The sequence below is a fragment of the Octopus bimaculoides genome, chromosome 2 (assembly GCF_046866305.1).
Source record: "Octopus bimaculoides isolate indiv1 chromosome 2, ASM4686630v1, whole genome shotgun sequence".
Taxonomy (NCBI): domain Eukaryota; kingdom Metazoa; phylum Mollusca; class Cephalopoda; order Octopoda; family Octopodidae; genus Octopus; species Octopus bimaculoides.
Window position 1 is genome coordinate 169,657,128 of NC_142929.1, and position 13,157 is coordinate 169,670,284.

The 13,157-nt window shown below is 34.7% G+C and overlaps 1 protein-coding gene across 1 annotated transcript in view; it reads left to right on the plus strand.

Moving 5' to 3' along the window:
- The window catches only part of LOC106869337 (heat shock 70 kDa protein 12A), a 273,476-nt gene that overhangs the window by 215,478 nt on the left and 44,841 nt on the right, over window positions 1-13,157 (plus strand). Inside the window, exon 6 of the mRNA XM_052965711.2 lies at window positions 11,225-11,427. Coding sequence (XP_052821671.1) covers window positions 11,225-11,427 — 203 coding nt within the window. The remainder of the gene's footprint in view (window positions 1-11,224; window positions 11,428-13,157) is intronic.

Here is a 13,157-nt window from a genome sequence, read left to right on the forward strand (position 1 = left end):
AGCATTAACTGCAATAATGTAACGGAGATCAGGCAGACATCTAGAAGAAAACAATCTGTTTCCAGAAGATCAGAAGGGATGTGTGTATGTTAGCAAAATTAATGGAATAAAAAAGTGCAAAAGATTTCAGATGAACGAAAGATAATGCGGTATAAATATATAAGTACAGAATTAAGTTTTTATGAGATTAGATAATAAAATAAAGCAATGATATGGTTGGTTAAACTGCCATCCAGATTCTTGAAAAAGCTGTCTCCTCCTTAACAACAAATGATGAAAACAAAGGTACTAAAAATTAAGTCCTAGTGAAGTGACATCAGACTTGTTATCTTATGCAAGAGTAACAAAGAAACGGTTGTCATACATAAAAAAATATTAAAACTTGCCACCGATGATTATATCTAACAAACATTAATGCTCTGCTCTGTAGCTTGGGCAAAAGATGACTGGAACAGAAGTACTTTAAATTAATAGGCATTAAAATACTGTAGTAGAGAATAGAAGGATGAAACTGTTAGAAATTTTGAACCTGATGCAACATATTCAAATGGGAGGATCTTCAGTTAACATCTCTAAAATACTGTCACCACATAAATCAAGAATACAATCCTTCATCACGACACTGACCTTACTCATGAATGATACACAGTTAAAATTCTCAGTCTTTACAAATATTTGAACTGAAAATCACTGATGATCTCACATTTCTGACTCACATTTATAACCGTATACAGTCTGTGTTTCAGTTTTACTTATTGAACAGTTGCTGACCCTATATAAAAGAGTTAAGATAAATGGGATACTACTTAGATCTTTTGGGAGATGATGTTGCTAGACGCACAAATAACTGAAACCGAATTCTATGAAAATTTTACTGATTTTTGGGTTGGCAATAACTCATTTATTAATACACCGCAACCATCCGTCCGCAGACGTTGTCTTTATGTTTCTTACGCCATTAATAGATTACCAGAATTTTCTGAAGTAGCTAGTTATGTGTCTCCTCTCCCCAAACCCATCAGATGCATTCATTCATTTATTTTCACCCTAGTTCTCTCTACTCCCCAAATCTACTAATATTTCCTTTCCATAAATGCAACATTTTTGAAATTTCTTCAATTCATGTATTTCTTCGAATGAATAACAACGACAATTCACCGCTCATGGAAGGTCTCCAAAGGTTATAAGCACTATTCTTCTACAGTCCAATAAATATCTAAGCATAAATACACACACAAACACACACACACACGTACACACTTCTAATTTCATATACTACATTCTCGTGGATCGTGAAGTTTGAAATTGCAGATTGGATACCGTCTCCCTACTGAAATGAACGTTTTCTGTAGAGTTCAATCGAAACTAATTCATGGGAGTCACTGAGGCTGATGGAAATAAAGTCGTGATCTTGCGATCAATAGGTATAGATATCTATATGTTTGGATGTATGTAGTGTTTATATGTGCACGTGTGTATCAATGTTAATACCCATGGATATGTGTAGCTATACGTTTACATATTTAGCAGCGAAATATATCAACTAATATTATTAGTAATTCTCTGTATTGCATTTGATAAAAGAATGAATGATAGACAATTTCCATTTTATAATTTTATTATGGAGATTTCGTTCGTAAAATTTTAAATTTCGGTTTATGTAATAAGCATTATTAATAAAAGAGGAAGCAGGAACTTCATACTAAAAAGCATTATAGTTGCCGGAGTTCCCTATTCATCTGTAGTTCTTGTGGTATATTTCTTAAAAAGTACATTTTCATGTAAATGTATGAGTTTAATACATTCATATGCACGAAATACACCCTCAAAGTACGTTTACCAAGATATCTATCTATCTATCTATCTATCTATCTATCTATCTGTCTGTCTGTCTGTCTGTCTAACTATCTATGTATCCATTTTCTCTTCTTTCTTTTTCTATTTGGTAATATAATTAATATTTTGCACATTCTTACTGCATATACACGTTTAAGCAAATTCGAACCTGCCTATTATTCTCTTTGTTCTGTAGAGAACACGGGACTATTCGCAGTGACAGGCTAGGCTAAAAATTTGTCTATTAAACACATGTATCTAAACTTATTGAAAATGTATTTCATATTTCCTCACCCACAGGTATATATCATGTTCTTGTGCATAAAACATACAATTTCTTCATATCCTACATCACAATTATTCTTATCGAAGTGATTTTCACCAAAAATATAAATAATTTGGAGATACAACTTAAGTTTATACAGAGAAAGAATAAACGGGAAGCATTAACCTCTGATGCACCATACAGAAGGAGTTCTTGTGATCTTACCTCTAGTAAGTTTTTGGCTATACCAACGTTTTGTTCCAAGAGTTGTATCTCTCCTTATGCGATGTGAAAAGGTAATTTCAGGGGTTGAATATAAGACTGCACAGAACAGACAAATGTGCAAGAAGACAGGTATCTTTAAAACCGACCGGATGAAACAGTCTTGCGAGACAAGATTTCTTCAAAGTGCTTAACATGGAATTAACTTCTTCAGAACATATATGCTTGACCATAGGACATAAAGTAATAAGTAATACACTCCATAGTACATCATAGTTAGACTTAGTGAGGTATATGCATACAAACAGATTTACGCATACACTCGCACACATACATGTATATTAAATAACATATATAAATGTATACAAAGTGAACATCATATATATATATATATATATATATATATATATATATATATATATATATATATATATATATATATCGTGGCTCTCCGTCGGCTACGACGACAAGGGTTCCAGTTGATACGATCAACGGAACAGCCTGTTCGTGGAATTAACGTGCAAGTGGCTGAGCACTCCAGACTCGTGTACCCTTAACGTCGTTCTCGGGGAGATTCAGTGTGACACAGAATGTGACAAGGTTGGCCCTTTGAAATACAGGTACAACAGAAACAGGAAGAGTGAGAGAAAGTTGTGGTGAAAGAGTACAACAGGGTTCGCCATCACCCCCTGCCGGAGCCTTGTAGAGCTTTAGGTGTCTTTGCCCATTGAACAGTCATAACGCCCGGTCTGGGAATCGAAACCACCGCGATCCTTCGACGCGAGTCCGCTGCCCTAACCACTGGGCCATTGCGCCTCTCTCTCTCTCTCTCTCTCTTACACACACACACACACACACACACACACACACACACACACACACACACACACACACACACACACACACACATACAAACACATACGTACACTACATGAAGAGACGAATATATTAAATATAAATGTACATATTATTTTTATCATCATTGATTTGTGTAGATATACTAAATTAATCACAGCTTCAAATAACCTCAGCAAATATTTTTTGCTATTCAATTATATGAACAGAAGTTTCGACTAGTCTACGAAACGGTATCTGTTGCTGAGGAGGCTTCATTACGCCGAAACATGTTCCTGACAGTCTGTTCTGCTTCAGAGCCATAATCAACGTGTTTTTACACTTTTTCCGAGACAAGACTTTCCCTAGCGAGCGACCTACGTTGTAAGGGACAGTAGCGCGCTAAATAGAAACGTACACATCGTTTCATGCACCTACATGCACACATGTATACACACACACACACACACACACACACACACACACACACACACACACACACACACACACATATATACATACACACTCACGCTCACGCACACATACAAACGCGCACACAAATAAAATACATAATATTAAGTAGAAAGACGTGAATAGTATCCAAACGGGTGGGGTAGTATTAAGTGCTTTCGGTTGAGGAGGAGAAATGAGAGAAGACCACTTGTGAGGGTGGGAAGGCTTTGAGGGAAGTGGGATGTAGCTGGTTAGAGGAATCGCAAAGGTAACAATGAGAAGGAATAGTTTAATAAGAAGGGTGGTATTAGTTGAGGTGGTAAGTTGCTAGGCTGACGTTGTCGTAATTGAAGCACCATGGGGGTGAGAGGATGGGGCTGAGGGGAAGACCACACTACTGCTAAAAACTACGACACGTACACAAGCATACATACACATATACACGCACACACACACGCACACAAGGACACAAACGCATGCACACGTAAGGATACACATCTTAGAACAAAATGGAGTAAATGGAGCAAGCGCACACCCGAAAACAAAAGGTGTCGCTGAAGAAGTCATAGATGTGTGACGAAAGATTTCCAAACAATGGACACGAGTTGAAATAATATAATAATAAAATAAGAACAGTAATAAATCAGTGAAGAAAAGAAAAATATATAGTGTGTGTGTTTATTTGGCAAAAAAAAAAAATGACTATTCCGAAATACAATAACATGTATGTATATATGTATGTATGTATGTATGTATGTATGTATGTATGTATGTATGTATGTATGTATATTTATAAGCAATTATGGGGATTGACAAATGAGAGAAATCAAATATATTAAATATATTAAACAGATCAAATACAAAATATGTATATGTGTTTACGTGCAAAACGAAGTGGAAACTTTCAGATGATGAATTTTTATGTATAAATATATAGATATATATATTAATAGGTACAACTTTCATTAATAAATATTTCCCACAACTAAATATGAACACTTAACATAATACAGAACACTACTAACCTTTCAATTGATACCACTAACCCCAATACATCCTATACACCATTCACATTACAGATCTATATCTTCCCTAATTGCACCAAATCCAGAACTACTTACCTCCCTTACACATAATCTTTTTACTCAGGGACTAGTAGACCTAACACCGTTCAGTAAGGATTAGTAACTTTACGAAACCGGTATGCTTTTGAATCTCTTTAACAATTCAAAATAATGACTTTTATTACTTTTATTCCTACCTCATTTCATCTAATTGTATATATCTATCGTTACGTTTCATAAAAATCCATTACTTTTTTTGATTTCCAATGTGCATTTTCGCTTATTTCCCCTTACATTTCCACGTGTCGTTTCTATTTTATTTTTGTAACATATTTCTATTATATATATATATATATATATATATATATATATATATACATACATGTAAATGTATGCGAATTTTTTCAATGTGTACAAATAACACGGGAAAAATAAATAAATATTTACCAGCAAAAAAAAAAAGCAAAAAATTCACATAAGTACCAAGGGTGTTACAGCCTACTTATAAAGGTAGAAATTCCAGGGTTTAATGAAATGTTTTTGTATAACAGATAAATAAAGAAATTGAGTTAAAAGCAGGTGTTATTCAGACCTTTATATTTCCGACATATGTTTCGAAGAAAACGTTTGCATTATTCCAGGACGAGATGATCGCATTGTTTTACATCATTTTATTCCCTCTGGAATAATACCAATGTCTTCTTCGAAACATATTTCGGAAGTATAAAGATTTGAATAACACTTGCATTTAACTCCATTCTTTTATTCATCTATATATACACACACACACACATACACACACACATCCTTCTCTCTCTCTCTCTCTTTCAATCTAACTATCTCTATATTTAGAGTAAATTGTTTCTGATGATGGGTATTGAGTCCTTTGCTCAACCCAACTACCTGATCTCATTGAATTAGCGTGTTAGCGGTTAAGCATCTTAGATACGTGTACCATTAATGCAGTACTTAAACAGAACTACCTGTCCATTTTATGACGAGGTTCGTCCATTGAATTCCAGTTATAATCTATTCGACGAGTTTTCACATAGTTTCCGTTTACTAAACTACACTCTTGAAGTTATGATAAAGCAGACTTGTTCATGATGCTAGACAGTGGAACTTCGTGATTGTAAATCTAACTTATTAACTAATATATTTATTCTGTATATAGGTATATTCCAAATTCATTCTTTCAGTCTATTTATTTCACCCACGTTCGTGCTTAGGTGAAATAACTTAATTGCTAAGCTATACAGTGAATTACAGCCTCGTTGAGAAGAATTAAGATACGTTTACAGAGCTTCATGATGTCACATGTTTTCTTCCTAGATATTTCACGCTTTATTTTTAGCTTAACTTCTCTCATAGAAATTTTTTCCTATCTTGATAAAACAAGCTTTATTCGGTTATGTATAAAAATAGCTCACTTTTATGCTCTCCCTGTATGTTCCGGTTGCTTTATATGTAATCCCGTGTAACCGATTATTATTTATAGCAAGATTTTACGAAACTCTGCCCCTTTGTAATCTGACAGAAGTGAATACTTGCAGAAACAGCTAAATATTATAAAAGGTCATTGTCATGTAAATATGCATTGTCTTTATTTAGGATATTTTCGAATAAGTCTTTCGATTTATTTATATATATCATTTATATATTAGTCATAGCCACAAGCTATTTCTAATTACTTGTTACGTACTTTAAGCATACATACATTTATACATACATACATACATACATACATACATACATACATACATACATATATACATACATTCTTTTACTCTTTTACTCGTTTCAGCCATGTGGCTGCGGTCACACTGGAGCACCACCGTGGCCCTTCTGATTTCCTCAGTTTGGGATGTTTCACATCACCACTCCTGTATGTGCCTTTGTCCCAGCTGTTGGTCCATTTGGTGTATAAGGGAGGTTGATTCCCCTGCCCTCGTCTGTACTTCATGTCGGGCTGTTGGTTCATCAGGTATTGTGTAGAAGAGGATGACTAGTTCCTTTTTGAAGACTTCTACTTCCACCTTATGTAGCTTTCTTCATTTTTATGGCAGAGCATTGAAGAGCTGTGGGCCTTTGAACCCTAGACTATTGCAGTACCTGGTCCTGAATTTTGATGGAGTAGATGGTACCTTTGGTACAATACAATCGCGGCCAGTTCTGGCATTTGTATAACACTCAATGCCGAAATATGGTACTAGCCCTGCTAGAGTTTTTCATATGTAGATTATTGCATGTCTCTCGCGCCTTCGCTCCAGAAAACAAAGTTATAGTTTTGTCAGACTAACCCTGTAACTCATCTGCTGCACTGTTTCAATCTTTTTAGTGTAGTGGCATTGGACTGCTTCAAACGCCGCTGCTAGTTTGGGACTATGCGGTGACCATAACTAGGAGTAGTAGTCCAGGCGGCTGAGGACAAAGATTTTCTACAGAGTCAACATAGTTTCTTGTCTTGAATGACCTAAATATCCATCCTGCCAGTTGTCTGCACTTTGCTGCCAACTTGGTAATGTGCATATATTTATATATTATTCTTTTCCTATTTCTTCATTGCCCTGAAACCTCTCTCTCTGTCTATTTTCTCCCTCCTCTTTGCTTTTATTTCCCCCCCGCAAAAAAAAAAAAAAAAATATTTTTCTCCACTTCTAAACAAAGTGAAAAAATATCCGATTCATATAAATAAACAACGAAACGTTCTGTTTTACCATTTTGGTTTTGTCATGACGAGTTCGAATCAACAAATGAAAGCGCTAATAAAGAATTATCCAAAATTCTGACTGCCTCCTTTTTCTCAGTATGCAATATCTGTACACCATTTCAAACACTCTACACGCACATACACATACACACATATACACACACACATATATATATATACATACATGCGCCTATGTAAAGCCACTCATTATATATACGCACATAATATAGGTCCGTGTGTGTGTGTGTGTGTGTGTGTGTGTGTGTGTGTGTGTGTAATATATATACTCTTTGTAAGTGTTTTAAACACATATGCACACGCACAAACATATAAGCGACTTAGTTGTTACTATGTAACAGCATGTTTGGGGGTGGCTCATATAAGAGCCTCTTGTGTCGAAGAAGAAATGTAATATATGTAAGCCAGTATAGTCACTTCTGATATACGATGCGGAAGCTGTGTGTAAGGAAACTGTATTAAGTTGTTTATTTAGGCAAATCTGACTCCACATTTCCTTCTTACATTTCCGGTGTTCGTTTGCAGTAGATTTGTGTAAACACCCACGCAGTGTTATGCAGCACTCTCGCCTAAGTAGAGAGATAGATATAGGTAGATAAACAAATTATATATATATATAGATATATATATCTACGAGAAAGAGAGTTAAAGAGACGACGAAAAACGAAAGACTGGGAAAGATGTTAAGGAGAGAAGTGAGAATATAGTATGTGTACGGATGTGTATGTGTATGTATGTGTGTTCGCATGTTTATGTCTAATAGAGAGGAACTACAATATATCTTTAGTGTCCTCTAATTCTGATAAGGGTTCTTCAGTTTTAGTAATTACTGTACAAGCTAAGATGGAAATGAAGTAATGCAGCAGAGAGTATATTGCGTTTTATAATTCTATAGTGTCTCCGTTCTTAAGTAAGAAATCTTCCCTCTCTGAATACAAATATTGTTAGAATCGAAATCAGTTTTCATCTAATCCAGAATATCAGTGTCAAGCATATAGGGACACAAATAAAATAAATATATCTATTATCACAGAGAAACTGACCTATTGCAGTAGATAAAAATCCAAATTGAGGGAGTGGAGCTGGTAAAATCCAGACTACATATGTTTCCTAGCAAGCAAATCCTCTTATGTAATAATTACTCAACGAGAGGTACTCCGCTAGCTACTCATCAAGCCAAAGATACCTTAATTATATGATGGTTACATTGTCGTAAAGAGAGCCCGAGTTAACTTGCCATCTTCGGTGAGTTAACTTGGGATTCCTTAAAGACAATGTAACCTTCATATAATTAAGGTATCTTCAGCCTGATAAGAAGCTAGCTGAGTACCGCTCGTTGAGTAATTATTACATCAGAGGACCTCCAAGTTAGGAAACATATATAACCTGGATTTTACCCGATCCACTCGCTTACATATTATTCCTATTTTATATTCTTTGTATTTGTATATGTGTATGTGTGTGTGTGTGTTTTGAGGAACCAACTCTTAACCTATTGGTAGAGCAAGCTATACCGTCCATCACTTGCGATTTTATTTCACTGAGACTTAGTAATGCACTGAAGAACTCGGCCAACTCAATAGAAATCTAAAGACAAATATTATGCAATAAATAAATCTAAGGGCTCACATCCATACAATTTTAGTGAGGTAGTGAAGTCAGGTCCAAAAGGTCATTTTTGGCAGATTGAGATAAGCATTGAACCGACCTTGTTATTATTATTTAACAATTCAACATCATTTATTCACAATTCATTTCCCAAAGACCTTTGGTTGTGTCTTAAGGCTAACTTGTAAAAATGTAAAGCAACTACTTACTTAGACACAAACTAATTTGCGTAATGGTACTGATACAAGGTCAGTGGCCTAACAATAACAGCTTATAAATAAAGTTCCAAAAAACAGCTTATGAATAAATGAATATAAGAAATGACATCCATACGATTTTAATCTTACTCAGCCCGTCTTAAACTGGAGCTTATAATGTCTGTCACTTCGCGCTGAAAATCTTAGCATAATATTCTTAAATATTTGTTTAGATCTACTTTTCTTTCAGCTGTTTTTTGTAATTCTCGTTTTATGATTTATATATTCAAAACATACCTATCAAAAAAAGAAAGAATAAATAAATAAAAGAAATAAAATAAAATAAAATGAAAAGCCACAAAAATTCACAAAAGATTGAAAGAAGAAACATTAAAAAAAACCCATCAGAATGTTTTAAATATTTGGTGCTTGACTTCCTCGTGTGATTATTCTGAAATATTTCAGCTTGAAGAAGTTGACATATTTTTATAATCTTACAAGTTACAGTTCAGTCAAATAGCTGAAAGAGTAATAAAATTGAATGACAATTATGAAGTTAATAGCAACGAGTTTCTACACTACACAAAAAAGTTATTCAACATCCCATGGATTGGACTTTTGATTTATTGTCGCTAACTCAAACAAATTACCAGTTTCTTAGGTTTCCAGATTTTTAATTTTCAATTACTAGAAATTAGAAACACAAATGTTTTTACATAGTCTTCTACATAATTCCACATATGCATCCTTTATGAATTATCGATAGCACCTGTAAATAGCAATTTGTTCGAAATGATCCCTTACAGTTTTTATGGTTCTTTTATTAAAGTCAATGTATTTGCTGATTAATCAAAGCTATGATCAAAGGCGTTCTAGCCATGATCAGCTTGCAGGATTTAGTATAGTGTCTTGCACATATACATACTTGAAGCATACATCATTATTTGCTTAGTTTTCACACACACACACACACACACACACACACACACACACACACAAGCAAAATTAAATATATTCATAAAGACACACTTACTATCAGTCACACACACCTCTAAGAATATGAACCTATGCACACACGTATATACACAGAGTGGCCACCCTAATAATCATACACCCACAACCAGCGCGGGCGCGCACACACACAATACATACACATACATATAAACACATGGATCCCATGGAAGTATTGAAGTTGTTAACAGCCGAGTTCCTCGTCTAGTAAATTACCTTCAAATTTTATACTGGTTTTCCTTGCTTAGTAATTTTAGCAATTTTCCTGGCGAAAATTAAAGCTTTATTCCAAAGAATTGGGAACACAGAAGAATACTAGCTGTCGATTTCCAACTAGATAAATCAAGTTCGTTCCTTGTTTTTTTTAGGTTTCTTAACCAATCTAGTAATTCATCTATATTTTGCTGAAGGCCCAGTTTGACGAATTCACAAATTATCTAATATTCTTTTACTGATCCTATCTACATCGGATTTGGATTTATTAGTTTGATAGCTGGGCATTCATTGAAGTCCAGTTTAAAATCTTGTAGGTTGAATAAGGGGCATTTTGATTGCAAAGGCTCAAGTTCAGTCATCAATATTGAGAATTTTAACTATTTTAGGTTTTAGTGTTTTAATAATTCTTTGAAGATGAAATGTTTGTATGTATTGATGACTTGCTTGTGTGCATATGTGTGTATACACTTTGCTTGTAACACCAAGGCCTAGCTGGTGGTTAAGATTAAGGTGATGTTCGAAGATCTTCTTAGAGACATAGTGAGGAAAGCATGCACCATGTTCCGGAGCCGTCTTGAGGTCGTGGTGGAAGCTGAGGACGACTCCCAGCCCAGCCATAATCTATTTGATATTTTTGATTTTTTTAAATACTTTGATTTTTGGATGGGATATGTGTTTTCTCTACCTGTTATGCAAACTGTCAAATTTATCCTGAATACCGTGTATATATATATATATATATATATATATATATAACTGATAAAAATACTTTTTTCCTTTTTACTCATAGGAATCGACATGGAGTTTGTTCATTTGCTGTGTAATTTGTTTGGCAAGAGGTTCATTGATCAATTTAGGTCGGAGCGTCCAGTAGGATGGATGGACATGATGATCGCCTTTGAATCTAGAAAAAGATCAGCTAGTCCATACAAATCCTCTCCTCTGAATATATCACTGCCGTTCTCTTTCATAGATTACTACAAAAAAGTCAAGGTAAGACAGCAACTGTTCTCTCCTATTCCTTCTCTTGATTCACACACATAATTATTCAAACATATATAATGTATGTTTCTATGTGTGTATGTGTGCGCGTGCATGTGCGTGCTGCATGCTTGTGTGTGGGCATAGGTGTACATATATATCTGTGTGTGAGTGCGTTTTTTTTTTTAGGTTATTATTATTAAGCAATTTTACGAATGGTAACAGAAGTTTTACTGAGAGGCAGATTGAATGATTAAAGAAGAGCTAAATTTGTTATAAAGTTCATTTTAACTGAGATTTAAAGTTCCTCATAAAGATATGTAACCAGTGGATACTAATATATATACAAATCTATGTATGTATGTACACACACGCACACACACACACACACACACACACACACACACACACACACACACACACACACACACACATACACACAAGAGCATTGTAGTTCGTTTGAAGCGTTATATCGAAGAATGTAAAAAGAGAGAAAATAGGCAGCTTCTGACAATGCCGAAAGTTTAATGAAATATTTATGTTTCGGGCTCGATGTCCCATTTTCAGAAGAAAAGAACAGTCTATGAAATGTTCAGTTATGTAGGAACCGTTTATCCATTCAAACTCTCCAGCGTTTTGAGAGTTTGAATGGATTAACGGATCCCACATAACTGAACTTTTCTTATACTGTTCTTTTCTTCGGAAGATGGTACTTTAAGCCCGAAATATAAAGGTTTCATTAAACTTCCCGCATTGTCAGAAGCTGTCTATTTTCTCTCTTGTTACACACACACATGTATATATATATATATATATATATATATATATATATATATATATATATATATATATATATATATATATATATATATATATATATATATATATACATATATATATATATATATATATATATATATATATATACATACACATAGGCGCAGGAGTGGCTGTGTGGTAAGTAACTTACTTACCAACCACATGGTTCTGGGTTCAGTCCCACTGCGTGACACCTTGGGCAAGTGTCTTCTACTATAGCCTCGGGCCGACCAAAGCCTTGTGAATGGATTTGGTAGACGGAAACTGAAAGAAACCTGTCGTATATATGTATGCGTGTGTATATGTTTGTGTGTCTGTATTTGTCCCCCCAACATCGCTTGACAACCGATGCTGGTATGTTTACGTCCCCGTAACTTAGCGGTTCGGCAAAAGAGTCCGATAGAATAAGTACTAGGCTTCCAAAGAATAAGTCCTGGGGTCGATTTGCTCGACAAAAGGCGGTGCTCCAGCATGGCCGCAGTCAAATGACTGAAACAAGTAAAAGAGTAAAAGAGTAAAAGAATACTCATATACACATGGCTGGCTTCTCTTTTTATCATTTTTTTTAATCATTGACCAGCATCCACTTTTTTTCATATAGGACCAACCCTATTTATTTGAGCCTGAATGACTGCTTGCAGAAAAAAAGCCTTATATATTAATATGGTAAATTATTGTGCTTCCACAGCATGAAACTCTCCGTAGCTCATATATAAATACTGATATATGTATATATGAGGGGGTGCTAAAAGTTTTTGGCTTTGGTTAAAAGAAATCACAGGAATATTAGTTAAATTTTATTCAACGTATTCCTCTCTCAGATTCTCACATTTATTGCAACGGTCCTTCAGTTTTTCTAAACCCTGTAAAAAAGAAAAACTCAGAAGGTTAGTCATCCAAGCAAGCCTTTCGCGATACTCTTA